General features: G+C 56.9%; 4 protein-coding genes across 6 annotated transcripts in view; 3 read left to right on the forward strand and 1 right to left on the reverse strand.

Moving 5' to 3' along the window:
- The window catches only part of LOC127600757 (proteinase-activated receptor 4-like), a 38473-nt gene extending 34942 nt beyond the window's left edge, over positions 1 to 3531 (forward strand). The window contains exons 2-3 of one of the 2 annotated variants that reach the window (XM_052065553.1): positions 981 to 1243; positions 2153 to 3531. In XM_052065553.1, coding sequence (XP_051921513.1) covers positions 1135 to 1243; positions 2153 to 3198 — 1155 coding nt within the window. In that variant the 5' untranslated portion in view covers positions 981 to 1134 and the 3' untranslated portion in view covers positions 3199 to 3531. Of the gene's footprint in view, positions 1 to 626; positions 1244 to 2152 lie in introns of those variants that run through there. The other variant, XM_052065545.1, reaches the window with a different exon arrangement.
- A 484-nt stretch (positions 3532 to 4015) lies between these two features.
- exosc3 (exosome component 3) lies at positions 4016 to 6024 on the forward strand. The gene is made up of 4 exons (XM_052065705.1): positions 4016 to 4318; positions 4789 to 4938; positions 5029 to 5180; positions 5372 to 6024. The coding sequence occupies exons 1-4, from the start codon at positions 4088 to 4090 to the stop codon at positions 5577 to 5579; spliced, it is 741 nt and encodes a 246-aa protein (XP_051921665.1). The 5' UTR covers positions 4016 to 4087; the 3' UTR covers positions 5580 to 6024.
- On the reverse strand, positions 5875 to 8376 carry LOC127600878 (polyadenylate-binding protein-interacting protein 2-like). Its single transcript, XM_052065767.1, has 4 exons — positions 8260 to 8376; positions 7462 to 7639; positions 7243 to 7380; positions 5875 to 6232 (listed from the first exon to the last, which is right to left on the reverse strand). The coding sequence occupies exons 2-4, from the start codon at positions 7591 to 7593 to the stop codon at positions 6161 to 6163; spliced, it is 342 nt and encodes a 113-aa protein (XP_051921727.1). The 5' UTR covers positions 7594 to 7639; positions 8260 to 8376; the 3' UTR covers positions 5875 to 6160.
- A 248-nt stretch (positions 8377 to 8624) lies between these two features.
- On the forward strand, positions 8625 to 15083 carry matr3l1.2 (matrin 3-like 1.2). Of its 2 annotated transcripts, none has more exons than XM_052065325.1 (21): positions 8625 to 10165; positions 10412 to 10473; positions 10561 to 10599; positions 10941 to 11032; positions 11113 to 11171; positions 11250 to 11366; positions 11452 to 11577; positions 11657 to 11821; positions 12162 to 12286; positions 12366 to 12630; positions 12692 to 12859; positions 12922 to 13027; positions 13090 to 13106; positions 13178 to 13300; positions 13365 to 13493; positions 13569 to 13697; positions 13777 to 13907; positions 13983 to 14421; positions 14497 to 14599; positions 14683 to 14798; positions 14843 to 15083. In XM_052065325.1, exons 1-21 carry the CDS (start codon positions 9476 to 9478, stop codon positions 15041 to 15043), a joined length of 3402 nt encoding a protein of 1133 aa, XP_051921285.1. In that variant the 5' UTR covers positions 8625 to 9475; the 3' UTR covers positions 15044 to 15083. The 2 variants fall into 2 exon arrangements, with proteins under 2 accessions (XP_051921285.1, XP_051921294.1); XM_052065334.1 differs by having other exon boundaries at positions 8631 to 10165; positions 14866 to 15021.
- Positions 15084 to 20216: the final 5133 nt, after the last annotated feature.

Below are 20216 nucleotides of genomic sequence, written 5' to 3' on the forward strand. Positions count from 1 at the left end.
CTATTGTGTGTGTGTGTGTGTGTGTTGAAGGGGCGAAATGTTCCCCACGCATCGCGAGAACATCCAGTTGCTGGAAACGCCCACACATTTTTTTCCAGCTGTTGAAAAATGTTTTTTCCAAAAAAAAATTCACGGTGACGTCTCGATGATAACGACGAATGGATTTGTTCGTTATTTTGTTCTGCTTCCCAATGCAATCCAAACAACATCCAGTCGCACAATCACTACAATGCGTTTTCTTTAAAAGCTCCTTTCATGCCACCCAAGGACACTGTTCGGATCATAAGAACATACAATGTCAAAATCAGCTTTTATTTTCTCTTCTTTGCGTGAGTGGAGATGGAGGAGTCAAGCGAGAATGTCCTGGCCCTCGGCTAGCGTTGCTTTTTGTCGTGTGGACAGTCGGCGTGTTCTACGCAGAGTGAGTGAATCGTTTTCCTTTTCTTTTTTTTCCACGTAGCAAAAAAAAAACAGAAGGCAGAGGAAAGCGGAAGCACCTCCGACGATCAGATGATGACGATTTGGTCACCCTGCTTCCTCCGAGCTGAACGATGACCAAGTGCTGACGTCATTCCACGAACAAGACAAGAAGCTCCCGCAAAGTGCCAATGAATGGGTATGAATACGTGAACGCTCTCCGCACGCGGGAACTTGAGGCGTCACCATGGCAACGGCAAACCGCAGACGGGAAGTGTTCTTATCGGTCCGGACGGTGACGTGAAAACAGGAAACGCGACGAATACTTTCCACATGCGCCGTAGCGCATTAGGCGCACTACCCGGCATACGTTGCAACATTCTGGTGAGAGAAGCGACTCCTCAAAGGAACTCCGCACGGGCGCCTCTGGGCCGCATCAAACTTCGCCTCGAACGAGACGACCTCGGTCGTCCAGAAGGGGCGGGGGGACAAAAAGAGAGAAAGAAATAGCGGTACAAAGGAGAATCTTTTGACATTTGAGAGAAACAAATGATAGACAAGAGAGTAGTCAAGAACTCCAAAAAGCAGCAAAAAGAACCGTGTGAGTGCTAAGAAGAAGAAAAATAACTTTCTTTGGGTTTCTCAAGAGCAAAGCGAGAAAAAGAGAGAAGGCGAGTGTCGGGGGGGGGGTGGAAGGAGAGCTGACGGAGGAGAAGGATGAAGCGTTGGGGGGCCGCGCTCTCGGTCTGGCTGCTGTGGTCCGTCTTGGAGGCGTCGTCCTCGTCGTCTCCCGGTGCCGCCGAAGAATGTTCCGGCATGTCCACGCGTGAGTTGCCTCCTCTTGCCGTTTCGCACCCTCCTTTTGCCCCCAAACTCAAACGTACCCGCGAGCAAGCCGCCGCAACCTCGGCTCACCCGGTGCCGAGACCGAAGACGTCCGGTCTGGTCCGAGACGGGCGCGTTCTGCTCTTTGCGGGGCGAGACCAGGACGCCTTTTGAACTCGGAACGTCCTGACAAAGTTGCACGTCGGGGCACGTCGAAACAGCCTCCGCCGATCCGCGTCGCGAGATGGGCTCCGCCAGTTGCAGGTCCAGATAGAAACGTGTTGTGATGACGTTTGAGAGAGCAGGCGTCTCAAAGTGTTCATGTGAGAGGAGAGGTTTTATTTTGGCCAGCTGTCGAAGGTGAAAGAAGCTGGATTGAACAACGGCACCAATTTGCCGATCCAGTTTGAAATCACCGTCCAGTTTAAGGCCCAAGTTTCAGACTGTTGACTTGAGATAAGCAGACAGGGGGCCCAAGTCTACAGGATGGGATGTACAAGGGCCACTGGGACCAAACAATATCACCTCTGTCCTCTTTTTGTTGAATTTCAGGACATTTTGTGCCATCCAGGTTTTGATTTCTTCCAGACCGGAATAGGAGTGGCCATAATGAGAAGGTGTCTTTCTAGCTCAGTGGGACATAGATCTGGCAGTCTTCTGCATAGCAGTGGAAGGTAATACCATGTTTCCTTAAGACGGAACCCAACGGGAGCAGATACAGTGAGAAAAGCTGAGGCCCCAGAATTGAGCCCTGTGGAACACCACATGACAGGGGAGCAGTGCAAGTGCAGAGAGAGAGAGAGAGAGACTTAGGACCGGCGTTCCGTCGATGGCGGCGTTGCTCGTGCGGAGGCCGAAACGTAACCGGACTCGCTTTGTTTTGACCGAGCCGTTTGGGGGGTGCGCGCAGGTCTCCGGGCCTTCCGGCTGAAGGTGTCGTGCAACGCCAGCGCTCTGAACGACAAACAGGCGAAGGAGATCCAGGCCCCGGCCACCACGCTGTACCTCCCGGGGCTCTACCTCCTGGCCTTGGTCTTGGGTCTGCCGGCCAACCTGCTGGCCCTCTGGATCCTGGCCTTCAGGACCGAGCGCCTCCCGTCCACCGTGCTGCTCATCAACCTGACGGCGGCGGACTCCCTGCTGCTGCTGGCGCTGCCCTTCCGCATCGCGTACCACTTGCGAGGGAGCCACTGGGACCTGGGCGAGGCCCTGTGCCGCACGGTCACGGCCATCTTCTACGGGAACATGTACGGGTCGGTGCTGTGCCTGGCGCTGGTGGCCCTGGACCGTTACGTGGCCCTGGCGCACCCGTTCGGCGCCAAGACCCTGCGCGGCCGGCGGACGTCGCTGCGGATGACGGCGGCGGTGTGGGCGGCGGTGGCGGCGGCCATGTTGCCGCTGCTGCTGTCGCAGCAGACGTACGCGCTGGAGCGGCCCCGCATCACCACCTGCCACGACGCGCTGCCCCAGCGGGAGCAGGAGAACTTCTTCCTGCCCTACTTCGCCACCCTCTTCACGCTGGGCTTCTTGCTGCCCTTCGCCGTCATCGTGTTCTGCCACTGCGGCGTCCTGCGGGCGCTGCTGGCCGAGGGCGAGCGCTACGCCCGCGCCGTGCGGGTCACGCTGCTGGTGCTGCTGGTGTTTGTGGTCTGCGTGCTGCCCAGCAACGTCCTGCTCCTCCTCACCTACGCGGCCGACGGCGACGGCCTCGGCCAAGACGTCTACGTGCCGTACGTGCTCAGCTTGGCCCTCAGCGCCTTCAGCAGCTGCGCGGACCCTTTCATCTTCTACTACGTGTCGGCCGATTTCAGGGAAAAGGCCAGAGGCGCGCTACGCTGCCGGGGAGGCGCTCCGCCGCCGGACCAAGCGCCCCGCGAGGCGTCCTACTCCTCGTCCGGGCCCGGGACAAAAGTCACCCTGTTGTCCGTCTCCGCGCGGAACTCTGTCAGGATCTGAGTGTCGTCGTGCCACCGAGCTCGTACGTTCGCACCGGACGACGAGTCACGTGACCGCATCCGCTCGCCACCTCGATGGCAAAGTCCAAGGTTGCCTCGTCCGCTCATGTCAAAGATGAGCGTGGACTTCCCGGGACGTCCTTCAGACCCTCCCTCGCATCCACGGCAACAATTTCATCAAAGGCAAAACGGAACAGCGTCACTTGGTGGACATGAATACCTGAACATGTTTACCACCGTTTTACATTTTGCTTCGACACGTGTGTAATGTGAATTAAGATGTTTCTTGCACGCAAAAATGTGTCAATTAAAAAAAAAAAGATAGTCGCTTCTGTTTCGTCTCTTTTCTGACATTTATTCTGCTGTCGCATCTCAGAGTCAACATTGTCATTGGATAATGCACGCGCGCGCACAACATTTCCTCCTTTGGCTCTAAAACCAACGCTCAGGCAGTATGAGAAGTGAAATTCCCGACCTGCTACATGTAGAAAATTGCCTTGAGATTACGTGTTATGACTTGAGTGATTAATATTGACTGACAATGACCCATGTACACACCCATACACAATCTAGCCGACCACTGAATCAAAAACGTTGCTGTAATATTGTGAATAAGTACGGAAACTTGGACTTGAATAGTTCGCAATTGCTTTTGAGCGTCTGCCACATTCTGCTGTTTCAAAACACTTCACGTCTCGCTTTACTCTCTCTAAACAAGACACGACGTTTCGAATACCGCTCCAACATGTCGGCATCGGTGCCGCGCCGCATCACGAGCACGTGACTTTGTGTGATTGCTCCTCCAGCCCGCGAGGTGCCGCTGCGACCGCGAGCCGTTTCGCCGCATCAACAGCCAGACGGCCGGGACGCGTGCGAGCGCGAACGCCAGAATGTTGTCTCGCTTAAAAGCCAAAGTGGGCTCGGTTCTGCTGCCGGGCGACGAGTTCTGCTTGGACACGGCCGGCGCCGACACCATCTCGCTGGCGGGCCCCTCCAAGGCGGACAAGGTGGTTTGCGGGCCCGGGCTGCGGCGCTCCGGCGACCGCCTGCTGGTGTATAAAAGCGGGCTGCTGCGACACAAGGAGCCCAACATGTTCTGGATGGACGCCCAGCACAAAAGGGTGACGAGCGATACACGACACGCGCCGCGAATGTACCCCGTTGCCAATCTTCCTCGTCTGAATGTTAGTCTGGAGCGTGAGGCGACGTCATCGACAGGCGACAACTGCGAGGGCGAACACGCACGGAGGATAAAATCCCAATAGAATCGTTGATTGATTGTTTCGGTTCGTTCCAGAAGAGTAACGATGTTGCCAAAGTGGACATGGACGCGTTTTTAGCAACGTCATGTGGAAAATCACGACAAAAATGCATTCGAATCTTATTCGGCCGCTCGAAAGAACAGAATTACGGTACAGTTGAGATTTAAACGATGTTTTACACCTAACGGCTACTAGGGCAGGGTCGTGTTACCGACGCCTCCTATTTGAAAGGAGTTTCGTTCCCTCAGAGGAACAAACCCTTGTCAAGCATGCTGCTGGGGGGTGAGTGCGAGTACAGTAAACGTCTGTGTGTGTGTGTGCGTGTTCAGTACGTTCCCGCCAAAGGAGAGACGGTTATCGGCATCGTGACGTCTAAATCCGGCGACGTGTTCAAGGTGGACATCGGCGGAAGCGAACAGGCGTCTATATCGTATTTGGCCTTCGAAGGCGCCACCAAGAGGAACCGACCCAACGTCCAGGTGCGTTGACGCCAGGTGGAAGAGGTACCGCGAACGCCGCCCATCGACCGGACGCCTGTGTGAACCGACTCCCGACTCTGCCTGCTTTAGGTGGGCGACCTGCTGTTTGCGCAACTGATCGTAGCTAATAAGGACATGGAGGCGGAGCTGGTGTGTGTGGACAGCGCGGGCCGGGCCAACGGGATGGGAGTGTTTGGAGCGGGCGGTCTCCTTTTCAGAGTCTCGCTGGGTCTCGCCAGGCGGTATGTGTGCACTCTTCCTACAGGGCGATTGAAATGATGGTCCACTGAAAAGGAGCCATTGGGGAGTCGTGAATGAGTGACCCATTCTGTAAGGCAGGAATCGTGTGATTCGGATTCGCTCGCGACTCACCAATCGCTACTTTTGTTTTACATTTACCATTGCTGCGCCTCATGTAAAGTATGCCCCCCAGGTTGTTGGCCCCCCAGAGTGATCTGCGGGCGGAGCTGGAGCAGCTGTTCCCGTGCGAGATGGTGGTGGGGATGAACGGTCGGCTGTGGGTCAAGTCCACCGGCATCCAGCGGACGCTGGTCTTGGCCAACCTGCTGGAGAGTTGCGAGAACTTGACGCCCGTGCAGAGGCGCCAGCTCTTTGGCAAGCTAGCCCAGGGGGCGCTCTAGAGACGGGAATTCAAACGGCGGGGGGTTGGAAAATCACGAGATCACCATGACGTAAGCGCGCCAATTGAGAAATGGCTGAATGGAGGCAAAGCTTCATCTCGTGGACAAACGGTGCAAGGACATCAGAAAAGTGACCAGCATTTCCTCTCCGGAGGAAGTCAAAGTGTATTGGAACACCAGCCGAACTCGGGCGAGCGCTCCATGACATAAAAGCTGCCATTTGAGCGAATTGTTGGGCGAGCTTGCGTGGTCACCAACTGACCGCAAATGTTCTGTTCAAAAACAAGGCTGTCTCTTTTCTTCGATAAACGTTTATTTTCAAAAATAGATTTGTTTTTACACCATTTTGTCTTTTTGCTTCCCCTACATTAGTTTTGCACCTTTTGTGCGGCAGCAAAGCATTGTGGGTAGCACGCCCCCCCCACCCCCCCTGCAGCCACAAAAATTTTCAAGCAAGCAGACATCACCACGTGAACGTGACGTAACGCACCGGCGGCATGGCAGCCAATCGAGCCGACACGCCCGCACTCCATCGGGCGGTGACGCCGCGGCCATCTTGCGCATGACGTGCCCGCGTTCGGTCACATGGCGTGCTTCTGGATGCCCGGTGTGAACTCCTTGGCATCGGGGTTCAGGACGCTCGGGATGTTGGTCTGCAAGGCCGCGACAAACGCTCAAGTCAGACATCGCCCTCTGCTGGGGGGAGAGCACAAATACTCCTGCCACTTGCGAGCTCCCCAAATTGGAGGCATGGGTGCTTTTTGGTGGCAGTGAACTCGACTCATTTGACAACATTTGTCAGATAGTCCAGATAAAAACAGGCTTCAGGCTGTTTGACGAGCATCTACGCTGCTGTCCTTGAACACTTCAAGCAACAGGACACGTGCCACTGCAGTCTGAAGAGTGAGCAGGGTATTTATCTGTCTGTCCTCTACTGCCCCCAGGTGGCCTAGGCAGCAAGGTGCTAAATTAAAAAAAAATTTGAATGATTTTGAAGATGATGTGCCGAAAGGGGGCCCGGCGGTCCAGTGTTAGCGCGTCGACCTCACAGTGCAGGGGTACTGGGTTCAATTCCAGTTCCGGTCTCCCTGTGTGGAGTTTTTATGCCCCCCCCCCCCCCCCACATTCCAAAGACATGCACGACAGGTTGATTGAACACTCCAAATTGTCCCGAGGTGTGAGTGTGAGCGCAGATGGTTGTTTGTCTCTGCGATGGGCTGGCAACCGGTTCAGGGTGTCCCTCGCCTAGCGCCCGAAGACAGCTGGGACAGGCTCCAGCACCTCCGCGACCCGTGTGAGGATCAAGCAGATTGGAGAATTGATGGATGGATGTCTCGTTAAAGTTTGGAGACCCATAATAGCATCTTAACTCCTCTGAGATTATCAGTACAGCACTAATAATTTCCACTACTAATAATAATGACTGTAAATGTCCCCAGTGTGGGACAAATATAGGATCTCTTAAAATCAGATGAATATAGTGCTGCGAGTACCGTTGCAGAATCATTTGCGTCTGGGCCGTCGCTGAAAGGGTTGACGGGACTCAAGTTTGGTTGGCCTCTCGAGCCAAAGCAAAGCAATAAATCAAACTATCCGAATGACGACTCGCATCTCCCAAAAGAGATGCAAGTCAGGTCAGACAAAACAAACGCGACTGTCTCACCGTCGGCCGATCCGCCCTCTGGCCGCGGGCATCCGGCAGGTCTCTGGCCGGGACGAACCACTCCGCCGCCTCTTCCTCATCCAGCATCTCCTGGAAGCAGCGCTCCATGAAGTCCTCCTCCCACAGCTCCTCCTCCACCTCGGCGGCATCGCAGCCCACAAACAATCAGCAGGCGGCGGCCGACGCCACCTCACGTCACGCCGGGGCGGCTCGCCTCACCTGCCTGTCGAACTCCTCCTCGTGCTCCATCCACATGTACTCGGCGAAGGGGTCGGAATCCGGCGGGCCGCTGTGCACGCTCGGGGCGCCTTTGCCGCTGGCGCCGGCGTGATTTAGCCTCGGGTCTTTCATGGCGCCGCTCCTGACAAGGGCACGGGTGGCACGAGTGCAGCGGGGCCTTCACACAAAAAGGCAATTGATTCCGTCGTCATCAATATAAGGACACGCCGATGTGCCCTTTACGGGAATATCTTGCTTCTCTGGATGATGGTTTCTGCTATCCCACCTTTTTTTTCGGATTTCCATCAAGATCTCAACCGTCAAGTCAACCTGACCTGGGGCATCATTGTTCAATTGCGCCGCGTCGTTCGACATCATTTTCCAAAATCTCTATTAATTCTATTGGTAATTACAGACAACAACCTTTTGTTTCTTGATTTTGCTTTGAAATATATTTCCCCGTTTTGTTTGTACATGCTTTTGAATGTTGTACAGTATTGTACTTTTCATCCACTGATGAAAAGCGCAATTTAAATAAAGCTGCCTTAGCTAGTCAATAAGGAATAAAAGTGCAGCTCTATCTCGATGAATACTGAATAGGGAATAGGAGGGGAAAAAAGAGGTCGCCAAAAGGAATCAACACTAGAGTAGAAATAGCCGAAAAGAAATCTGCGTAAGAACAGCGGCGAACTATTTGCAATTGATTACAGCGCGACAAACGTCGTCGTGTGACCCCCCCCCAACAGCGCGTCAGTGGGATCAGATGTCCCCAAAACGACTCGCTTGGTGTGTCCTTACCACGAATGTTGCTTGGACGGTGCTTTGTGTCGCGCTCGGGACCGCAATGGCCGCCAGGCTCCTGTTTGTTTACCAGGCCGACGTCACGCGCTGCTCGCTTGCGATTGGCTCAAATCGCGATGGGGCCTTCACGTACCCGGCCGGCCAACGAAAAGAAAGCAGAGGAGGAGCGTCGGAAAAAAGACAACTCAAGTTGAACCGAGCCGAGCAAAACCAAGTCTGCTTGAGTTTTTCGGAGGCCTGGCATTCTCATGAATTCGTCGTTTGATTTGTTTTATTATCCTCTTGCGTTTCCCCTTTTCTATTTTATATCTGGCATATTTGTTTATTTAATTAGCAGCGGTATTTACAGAGATGCGCTTCGGACCGAAATAAAGGCCGCCTGTGACGTCACCGACGAGGGGAGGACATATCGCGAGAGTTCGGGTGGTGGCTTCGGCACATTTCACAGCTCTCAAAACAGGCAGGCGACACAAAGACGGGTAGGAAGACTTGAGCGTTAAACATTTCACGCTTTCTACCGTCTAGCTGCACGTTACGTTTCTAGGGTTGCATTGATCGAAGAACATTCACGCCGCTAGCGTTAGCTGTCTGTGGCTAACGGGCGTTTTTCCCCACGGGCTAATGCTAACGTTAGCTCTGGCGACGCTCCCTTGAATTTCTTCTCTTTTCCACTATTGTGCATTTGAAGGCGGAAGCTCAGACTTACTTGTCCGCGGCTTAAGTGCCGCGGCGACCTCGAGCGGGCGCCTCGCTCGCCCGCTTAAGGTCAACGCATCGGAGCTGTTCGCACTTCTGCTAAACAATCGCTAGCACGTCTGCTTGCACGTTCGAACGCGTCGACCGACCGCAAGTCGCCTTGCTGCGCATCCGGCGCGCTTTGGATCGATCGATCCATCGTCTCCCGTTGATTCTCGACGACCAAGACGTTCTCGCTTTGTACCGAAGCGGCTCCCTGAGCGCGTGCCCCTCCCCTCCTTTCCTCCTCCCTTGCTTCGGTTGTCTGCGGAGGATGTTTGTACGCCCGTTGCCGTCCCCATGCTCACGCTCGCGTTGCCGCGGCCGGCCCGGGGGCGGCCGCGAGTGCGGGCACGAGCGAAGAGCACAACGTCTGCTTGTCCTTCACTGTCTTTCAGGGCTCCGCTCGCCTCATTGCTCCAGACTTGACTTGGCGCCGGACGCCTCTTGAACTTGTTCTCGTCGTCTTTGACCTGCGATGGAGGGCCCTCCGAAAGGCTTCGCGGCTGGACGGGGCCACCTGGCCGCCACGGCCGCGGCCCTCGAGTCCTTAAGCTTCGGCATGAACGAGCGGCGGCCCGTGCGCCCTATGGGGGGCGGCGGCGGCGTTGTGGGGATGGGCGGCGACCGCGAAGGAGAAGGCGCCGACGACCGGGAGGGCGGCGCGCTCATGCCCCGCGGCGGCCATCTTGGCGGCACAATGAAGCTTTTCGCCAGCTTGGGGCTGTCCCCCTCCGATCTGGACGTTCTGGCTCAGATCCCCGAGGAGGACATCAGCGTGGAGACGCTCCCGCAAATCCTCCTGCAGCTCAAGAAGCGCAAGGCGGGCCGGGGGCCCTCCTCCGGCTGGGACGACGGGGGCAGGATGGGCGGCGGCGGCGGCCCCTCTTTCTCTCAGGCTTCGGGCTCGTCGGACTTTGGCTTCGCTTCCGCCGGCCGCGCCGCCGCGGGCTTGAATTTCGGCGGGGGCCGGGAGAGGTCGTACGGGGAGCTTTCGCACCGCGATTCCTACGGCGCTCCGCAGGGGGGGTCGCTGTCCCAGGCCGCCTTCCCGCAGCGCAGGCAGGGCTCCCCGTCGCTAGGAAAAGTGCAAGATTTCTTGGGAGCCCCGCCCCCCCGCTTCCCACACGTGTGCTCTCTTTGTGACTTTGATGTACATTCCAACTTGGTGAGTAAAGCCACGCCTCCCTCGCCACCTTCATGTCATCTTGTAGTCACACGGGACCGCTGTGTCGCCCGTCCTCCGCGTTGGTCTTCTTGCCGTCGAGGATGCTTTCCTTTTTGATCTTGCACACGTAACGATAAAGGACACTTTCAAACACGAATGCACACGGGGTGGGGGTGGGGGGGGGCCGACACCGGAGTGCGGATCGGTTGGCGTGAGTGTGGGCTGATTTTGTGCGCGCGTGTCTAGGAGTGGAGCCAACACACAAACGGACTTCGACATGCTGAGAACAGGCGTGTGCTCGTCACCATGTGAGTCGCGCGCACACCCGCACACGCGCCGCCGTCTTCGGTGGACTTTGGCTTAACGACCGCCGTCCGTCTCCTTGTTCCTTGCAGGTACCCCGAGTGGGATATCGGCGGGGTTCCCGGCAGAAGGTAACCATCGCGTCAACCCGGATGGGGGGCCGCGGGTCCACCCGAGGTGTAGGAGGCCGTGATCGCTGGCCAACGTCTTTTCTGGAATGTTCCAAACAAAGACGGAAGGCGCGCTTGGAAAGATTTTAAATTCCATTGAGAACATTCCACATTCAGAAACAAAACAATTGGCGACTGACGTGTCTTTGTGCTATTGAGTCGAGTCTTTAGTCGGGCTTGACCGATAATCTGCGCTCATTTTTGGCATTGCGACGAATGTCAGGCAGCCCCCCCCCCTTAAAAACCAGCAGGGAGCCATGCGTTTGCGAGCTTTCGCCATGTTGACGTGGTGTGCGTTTCAGCGGCATCATGGAGTCCACCAACCTGTCAGCGGGGCTGCTGGGTCCCGCCCCCTCGGGGCCCGCCCCGCCGCCCAGGATGCCGTCCGGTTGGGGTGAGGAGCGCCTCCTTTCGGACAAAAGTGGCACGATGGCGCCCAACGCTCCTTTTTCTTTGTCGTGGTGTGCGTGTCAGGGTCGGGAGCCGGTTTGGGTCTCGGCATGTCCAGGCAGAACCACTCGGAAGCCAACGTGGTCAGTTTCGTGGGTAACGTTGGCGCTCCTTAGCGATGATGCGAGAACGCCGATGAAAACGTGGCGCTTTCCCCGCAGTTGAGGAGCAGGGTGGTGGTGGTCAAATACGACAGGAAGCCACTCAGCGTCAAGACGCTGTTCTCCTTCGCCGAACCTTTCGGGCATCTGCAGGAGCACCTGGTCCTCAAGACCAAGGTATGGTTTGTTTGTTTGTTTGTTTTAGCTGACCTTACCTGTAGGTGGTGCTAGTGTGCAGTCACAAGCACCAGCGCGTCCGCAGGCCTTCCTGGAGATGGAGACGCACGAGGAGGCGATGGACATGGTCAACTACTACCAGCAGAACCCGGCCACGCTCTACGGGAAATCCATCACCTTCTACCTGTCCAGGCGGCTGATTGTCATCCAGGTGACATCGCCGCCCCGCCCCGCCACGCGCCCGCCTCGGCTCGAAAGTCTGACGCGGCGTTTTTTTGCGAGCCCGGCAGAAGGAGGAGCGGTCGTCGGACCGAGCGTCCTGGGACGGCCCGCGTCGCAGCAGCCAGGTGGTCTTCTTCTCCAACTTACCCCGGGAGGAAGACAAGAAGAAGGAGCTGCTGACGGTCGCCGCTCGCTTCGGCGTCGTGGAGAAGCATCTCTTTTTGACGGACCAGGTGACATTTTTGGGAATCGGCCAAATCCGTTGAGAAAACGTTAGGGGGGGGGGGGGTCAGGCACCTTATGGTTGAGTTTTCACATGCTCTCCCGATCAGTCTTTGCATCTTCCAACGGCCCTGCCATTGGTCGTGTATGATGTCTTACTTGGCCCAGGCCACGCCCCTTTTTTCATCGCTAGCAAGAAAGACGCGCAGGTGGTGCCGCCAGAGTGGCCGACGGTTTTTGAAAGCACATCTGAACCGTAGCCAAGTCGAGCTTTTCTTGACGTCCGACTTGAGGGGGGGCGGGGCATATCGTCTTGGCGGCCACACTCACGCCGCCGTCCGTCTTCGCCAGGCCTTCATCCAGCTGGGGAGGCCCGAGGACGCCGAGATGATGGTCAAGTACCACACGCTGAATCCGCTCAGCATCAAAGGACGAGCCGTGCGCCTCAACATCTGCACAAAGTACAAGACCCTCAAGTGAGTCGGCGGCGCGCTCGGCACGGCGGCGGTGGCGGCGACGCAACTCCAGCTCGCCCGCCTTCTGCTTCGTCCGCAGCATCAACCGCAGACAGAAGGAAGCGGGCGGAGGGAGCGCTTGGACGCCCGCAACCAAGAGGAGGATGTCCCGATCCCGCTCGCCTTCCGGGAGCCGGGACGGGGAGGGCGGAGCCAAATCGGCTTCGGAGGGCGAGGAGGCGGCGGACGACGAGGGAGTGGCGGGAGTGCGGGAGGCGGAGGAGGGTGGGAGCGCCGCCGGTGCGGAGCAGGACGACGAACCCGGCGAGCCGCCCGGGGGAGGGCGGGACGGCGCACAGCAGGAGGTGACGGGAAAACCGCGCCGGCCTTGTGGGGGGGATTGTACTCAAGGAGACGTCGTCACAGGCTCGCGATGATCACGGGGATGGCGGCGCCGAGGATGGCGACGCCAAGGATGGCGGCGCGGACGAGACGCCCGCCGACGTGGGCGGTGCCGGGCGGCGGGGGCCGGAGGAGGAGTCAGAGGAGCGGCCGACTGAAGCGGCCAGCGGCGTTGAGCGGGCAATGGCGGAGGTAAACGATGCGCGTGACCTTAAAAAGCGGCCACGCCTCTGATGAGCTCACCGTGCGGTCAGGGCGATGACTTCCTGGAGAACATGGAGGACTTTGTGACACTGGACGAGCTCCCAGAGGAGGACGAGAAGAAGGACGCGTCGGACGAAGGACCGGCGGACGGCATCGGTAAGGCGCGGCGGGACCGCCGGCGTCGACGCCATGACGACGCTCGCTCTTGTTTCCCGCAGACACATCCAGGAAGGGGGTAGGTATCCGGGCGCCAAGCCGAGCGCCACAGAGCGCCTGAAGCCACGCGCCGGCTTCTCTTCCCGCCAGGGGCTGCGGGTGGTCAACGTGCTGGGCTTCAGGCGAGGCTACAAATTCCTGGACGAGCTGCTGGGACTGGCCACGCCCTTCGGGAAGGTGGTGAAGCATCTGGTCCTGGACTGGAGGCCCGAGGTAGCGCCCCCGCCGCTTTTGTCGCCGGCCGGCGCCGCTTTTTGACTCTCCGTTTCCCCGTCAGGCCTTCCTCCAGTTCGGCACGGAGGAGGAGGCGCGGGCCATGGTCAAGTTCTACAACGGCAACGTCACGCCGTCGGTGTGCGGCCGCCCGGTGAGGGTCAACCACTCTTTGACCTACCCGACCATCCAGGTGAGGGCGAGCTCGTCGGCGTGGCGACGGGATTGGGGCCGGCGTCGCGGCTGACCGCCCCCTCCCGTCCTGCAGTGCGGCGCCAGCAGGGTGGTGTACGTCGGCCAGCTGCCCAACGGCACCTTCCAGGACGAGGACGTCCTCAAATTGGCCGAGCCCTTCGGCAAAGTCAAAAAGTACTTCCTCAACCCCATCAAGAGGGAGGTACGCGGCTCGCCCCGCCCAGCGCCCGCGACCGCCGGCTAGCGCCGCTAACGCTTCCGTTGTCGTTTGGCCCGCGCAGTGTTTCCTGGAGATGGAGAAGGCCGAGGCGGCGGACCAAATGGCCCAAGCGTACAAAACCAACCAGGCAAAGTTGAAGGGGCGGCGTCTTCTCATTTACGTCAGCAGGAAGTACACGCAGCTCAAATACGGGTGAGCGCCGGAAAACGCCCCCGTTCGCTTGCCGGTGCGCCTCGCGTGACTTTGGCCGTGTTCCCGCGCGCGCAGACATAGCTGTCCCAGCGCCACCAAGAGGGGGCCGAGCGGCTCGTCGCCAAAGTCCTCCAAACCTTGCGACGAACCTCCGGCCAAGAAAATCAAGGAGAACGAGGCGCGCCCGGAGGAAACGGAGGAGGAGCCAAAAGAAGACGTCAAACGCCAGGAGGAGGAAGAGCGGCCCAAGGCGGCCCAGGAGGAAGAGGAGGAGCCGAGGCCGCAACCGGAAAAAGCCATCAAAGAGGAGGAGGAGGACCACGACGAGAAGCTTGAAGACGAGCAAAAGAAACCCGAAGATGCGGAGGAGCGAACGGAAGTGAAGCTTGAAGACGAGCAAAAAACATGTGAAGACGCGCAGGAGCAAATGGAAGCAGAAGAGGGCAAGCCGAGCTTGGATCTGAAGACGGAAGCAGCCCCCCCGGAGAAGATTCCCGATGTTCCGGATGTTCAGGTAGTCACTTTGGTCAGCGCTGCCGCGCCGCCCGCCCATTCATTTTTTTTCTTCTTCTTTGTTTTGACGACGCAGCCGACGGAGGAGGAGCCGTCGACCAATGAGAAGCGAGCCGGCCCCGCCCCGCCCGCCGCCGCGTCTTTGCCGCTGCCGCCGTTTGAACCCGACAGAGCCATCGGTGAGCGAGCGGCGCCGACGCCTTCCCGCCCGCCCGCGAGCGAGCGCCCCCCCCCGCTGAAGCTTCCGGCGCGCTTTGTGCAGGTGTGGAACACATCAAGATGGGCTACTACTGCCGCGTCTGTCTCCTCTTCTACTCCAACGAGGACACGGCCAAGAAGACGCACTGCAGCAGCCGCACGCACTACGACAAGCTGCAGGTGAGGCCGCCGCGCGACGGGCCGCGAACGGCCGCTAACGTCAGCCGCTCCGCGTTTGCGCTTTCAGAAACATCTGGAGAAGGAAGCGAGCGCGGCCGAAAAGAAGCCAGCCAAGAAGACCAGCGCCTGACTCGCTCTTTGCGGCAGCCATTTTGCTTTTTCTTTCCAAGGTGACCCTAAAGAGTAGACGGGGGCGGGGGAACCGCGCCTGGCACGGTAGCCATCCGTTAGCGAACTTAAGTTAGCTTGTTTCAAGTTTTAAGAAATAAACGTTTGACGCCCCCAAAGGTCACGTGACATTTATTGGCAAAGTCGGCCACCCGTTGACGACGGCGAAGGATGGCCTTCTCTCAGGTCGCCGATTGCATTTTCTCCTGAAATGACAACGCTGCGTTTGAAGAAGCCAAGCGACGGGCGGGCGGGCGGGTGACCCGGTCTCGCTCACCCGATACTTGAGGTGGTGCCGGCGGCTGCTGCAGTGCCGCACTTTGGTTTCGTCCTCGCCGGCGTAGGTCGCTCGACACAAGTTGCAGAAGTAGCCGACGACTGGACGCACAAACTCGGTTCCTAACAATCAATAATACATGACATTAGCAAGCGCCTTTCGTAAGGCCCTCTGCAACCAAGCACAATAATAAGATGCAGATAAAATAAGAAAGAAAGAAAGAAAGCTTTACGGCGGATAGGCAAGTCTGAATAGGTGGGCTTTGAATATGGAAAGAGAGTCAATATTACGAATGTCGGGAGGAAGTGAGTTCCAGGGTTTGGGGGCCGAGCGACTGAAGGCTGAGCAGGTGGCTTTACTCGAGAGCAAGCTGGTGTATACAGTACTGGCGCCTTTACAAGCAGTGCCGTGCCCCCCCCAACCCCCCCTCACACACACACACACACTCCCAGACAGACACAGCCGCAAAATATGCCTTAATTGCCGTGAATGCAACTCGGTCTGCCGGTGGGAAATGCTGATGCTAGCATAGTTAGCTGAACGAGCTAATTTACCTCTAAAGAGTAAAGAGCGGCCGAGCTCACGGAGTCAAAGTGGCGCTTCGCTATGAACTTGAACCACAAGACGAGCGAAAAACGTCCGAATATGTTCACTGAAGGCAAAATGTATCAAGAAAGAGAGAAAAAGGAAACAATCCACTGGACTGTCCTTCTTCGCCTGACTTCAACTTGACGAGCTGTGAGCCTCTTCGTTACTTTGGCGGTCGTTTGGCGCCCCCTAGCGGGTCAGGAGCGGGCGAGCGGGATAAACCCCCGAGCACGCGAAGATCAAGACGACGGTCGTCACGTGTCGTTTAATTCGAAATAAGACGCCAATTTGACATGGATGACGTAAGTGACGGGCCGCACATTTTGATCGATCACGATGTGGCTTTATTTTGGTTAAGAATAAGATGTCTTTTCAACAGACAAAAATCACAACAACGAATTCAGTAAATGACAGGAGTGAATGCAGCCTTGACAACGGACGAATGCAGACGTCGGCACAAATACGGTATGAGTGGACCACCAGATGGCGCTCAACGACTTGTTCATGGGTGGAACTATTCCCGAGGAGTTTTTCATGCGGACTCGTTTGATTCGAGGGTAAAATTGGAGTCGCCTTTTTGCTTTTCCAGGACAGGCGGCTGTTGATCACGTCGCCGCGTCAACGCCTTTCATTTTGAAGTGTCAGTTGTTCAGTCGCAAACCTTGAGTTTCGAGTGTCACGTGATCAGAAGTCAGGCAGCGTACATTGAAAAGTTGCAAAATTCGTGTCGGGGAGTGAATCGGTCAATTGCAAACCTTTATTTGGAAGTGTTATTTCATTTCAAACGCGGATAAAATTAACCAAACGGTCGCAGGATTTGCAAAGGTCTGTGAACAAACCTTTATTCTGAAGCGTCAATTAAGAGTCGTTGCAGAGCGTGGCCACCAATCGACAGGTGTCGTCGTGTGACCGACTTTAATTTTGGAAGCATCCATAAACACATTTCAAAGGTTTACATGGAAACGTTTCAAACGTTTATCCCAAAGTGTCAATTACGCTGAAGAAAAACATCAATGGAAAACATTTGCTTTGCGCGCCGTTTCTATTTTCTTGAGATGAACTCTTGACGTTTTTTTTTTTTGGGGGGGGGGGGTTGAAAAAGGGAGCAATTCTCCCTTGGCGTGAATATGACTTTTATTTGGTCTCTCGGCGCCGCTCCTTGCATTGAGCACTGCACAGCATGCATTCAGTCAGGGCCAGCAAGGCCTTCTCTGCTGGCCTAAACAAACATAAACGAAAAGTACATTTAATAAATGTACTTTTCTGAGAAAAACATACATTTCATTTATCTTATTTTCATAAATATGTCAACAAAATGATTCTTTACATCCTATTATTTCCACTTAGTCGAGTGGCTTTCAATGTTATTTTAAATAACGCTAAATAGCTTATTTCTTATGGTAGGGTTTTTAACCAATCCTATTTCAGTTAGCTTGTGTTGCCACGTCAACTCAACTTGCTCGGGGCCTTCAGATGAAACAGAGCAGGCCCCTCCCTGTGCGCTGTCAATGAACGGGCGCAGTCAGCTTGCAATAGCCAATCAGATCACGAGTCTGCCCCGGCATTACGTCGACACCGGAAGTGCGCGTACGGCGATCGGATGAGCGCCTGCTAGAGGGAGCTGTTGCTCCATTTTTGACCCAAAATGGCCGAAGGAGAAGTCGTTGATCTGCTTGCCCACCATTTTCAAGACGGACCTGCCACTGGATTTCCCTACTTGAAGTTGTTTTAGCAAGGCAGCAAGGAAACATCAGAGCACGGCTGGCCACTTGCAAGCTACGCCGCGTTTCAAAACGTTCGCGTGGATCTGCAGCTCAGTGAACAGGCACTACATTGGTGAGTCAATGAATTCTACTCGACATTTCTTCTTCTTCTTTGATTTCGTTAGTATTGGGGATGTTTTTAAGCAGGAGAACGGAAGTCTCACACTGGCAAAGTCTTCCTTTCAAACTTTCCTGCGGAGTCTGGCTTCCGCCAGGCAAGTTTGCCATGAGGTCGGTCATCGGTGGAGGCGTCCGCCCCTCCGGTCCCGCCGGCGCGGCGAGCCGATGCCGTTCGTTCCGCTGTGGCGCAAAGTCAAGGGTGTGACCGTCTCGCCCGTTTCCATCCTTTTTGTGGCGTGACGTTCCAGGACGAGCGGCCTTTGCCATCCCCCCCTCCCCCCCTCCCCGAGGACAAACGTCTTCATACTTTTCGCCCGTCAAGACGTGCCCCGACGCACGGAAACAAATCTCGCACTCACGCGCACACAGACACAAGCGCTCACTCGCTCACACGCAGGTGGCGCTAATGCTAGCGCTAGGTCGCGCGCGTGATTATATATGCGGGTCGTCGCCGGCACTTTTGGCTTTCCGCCTGGTTCGGGCGGCGACGCACGCGTCCATCAGCGTAAATTTTTCACGACTGTTTTGTCGCCGTTGTTTATCCGAGCAGTCGATTGAAATATTCATGGCGCGTTTTGTCTCAAACAAACGTGGGATTTTTCCAGCGCCATGAATGATGCACGTTCATGCTCGTTGATGCGCGTCGGGCGCCGGACCGGAACGCGCCGCGCGGCCGACTCCCAAATCCCGCCGTCGCCTCCGCCGTAGGAAAGTCGGGAAACGGGCAAAGGAGGCCGCGGGCGGCCACGGGCTTTGGAATCGTCCGCTCCTTTCCGCGCGACGCCCGGGACCGAACGAGCCGAGACCGGAACTGGCCCGGAAGCGAGACGAGCCGTTTTCAAAAGCGCCTCTGAGCAGGGCGAGCGCTTTGTCGTTTCCAGGATCTCTTTGCGGCGCTTTGGACGTCCCGCAGCGACTCTTTTCAAGCGCGGCGGCCATCAAAAAGTCATCTCCCATCCCGACCGTTTGTAGGCAACTGTTGGCCATCAATGCCATTGGCCGTGCCGGAGCACAGCGGAGCAGACCGGCGCCCCGTCCTGAACAGACCCGGGGGCGCTCCGGTCCGAGAGCTTCAAAAGGCCCTCTGAAAGCAGGAAGTGCACCGAAAAGTCGCCGGTGGTGGCGAGTGTGGCTCAAGTGACTTTCTGCGCCTGCATTTGCCACCTCCCAAAGTCGGGGGGGGGGGGGCGACCCCTCCTTCCAAATGGACTCATGACGCCACGGTTGAGTTGTCGGCAACCTTTGGGGCTCCTTTAGCCAGCGCGGACAACGCGGCCGAAGGGGTTTGTCGAAAGCCCGCGGTCCTGACGTACCGGAGGCCCTCTCGTGTTTTTGGTTTTTTTTGTCGGGCTACTTCTTAATGATGACATCATGGACTCATTTGCATATTCACAAACAAAAAAGCTCAGCGGTGCTGGTGGGAGAACAAACTTGGTCCCGACGAGCTTTGTTTTCTACCTTTGTAGAAAACAACAACAACAATTGTGGGGGGGGGGGGGGGGCTTGAACATCTGTGAAGTTTCCTGTGAGGCGCGAGCAAGAGAGGGCTTTTGTTCGCACCGGGCCCACGTGCGCCAGTGCCCGCGTGCGTTGGGCCTCAAAGACCAACATGAGATTTGCAAAAAGACAAATTGTTCTTCTTCTTCTTCTCCAAAAGGAAAAACTCCCACGCGGCGCACAGGAAGCGGAGGCCGGGTTGTTCCCGGAGGAGGCTCAGCCCCGACGGGCGAGGCGCAACCGCCGCGGGCTTGGCCCGGACGAACGTCGGCGGTCAGGCTCGGTGTCGCCTCGCCAGCGCGTTGCCGCAAGTGGCGGGCGGCGGCGCTAGCTGTGAAATCAGCGCGCGTGAGTGCGTGCAGATGACTCGACAAAGCAAATCGCGCGGCCTTGCGCGCATGAACAAGCAGCTAGCTTGAATAGCAAAGACGTACTTCCGCTCCGTTCTCCTTTTTTTCTCGATGGCATTTTCCTTTTGATTGGATTTTGCTCTTTTCGGTCGCAGCTCGTTGGTTTTGGCGAAGGCTAGCGACCCGGGAATGTTTTTCCCACGCGCCGGTCAAGGCGGCGGAAAAGCGAGGCGGCGGACGCTGATGCGCTGTGACGGCGACTGCTAATTGGACTCAATTCATTTACCTCGGGCGGCCGTGTTGGCGCAAAGTGGCGCTGGGCGCGTGAATAAATGATGGCGGGCGGCGGGCGCGGCGCACGCTTTGTGAATCATTTAAGGACACAATGTGCTAATTAGCGGCGGCGGAGAGGCAAGGCAGCGAAAAGGGGCTTTTTGCGGCGGCTTTCAGTGGCAATTAAGACGCCGAGCGCTGTCACTCGGGCGGGCGCGGGGAGCGCTTCATTTATTCATCCGCCGAGCAGATGCTGAGTGCGCCGGTGCTTTGGATGCTGCCGGGCCTCACGGGGCGGGGGGCAGCTTGGAGAGAGAACAGGGAGTTGGTGAGGAGGTGGGAGGTGGTGCGGAAGTTTTCCTACTACCCCCCCCCCCCCCAC

The sequence above is a fragment of the Hippocampus zosterae genome, chromosome 1, assembly GCF_025434085.1.
Source record: "Hippocampus zosterae strain Florida chromosome 1, ASM2543408v3, whole genome shotgun sequence".
Classification (NCBI taxonomy): domain Eukaryota; kingdom Metazoa; phylum Chordata; class Actinopteri; order Syngnathiformes; family Syngnathidae; genus Hippocampus; species Hippocampus zosterae.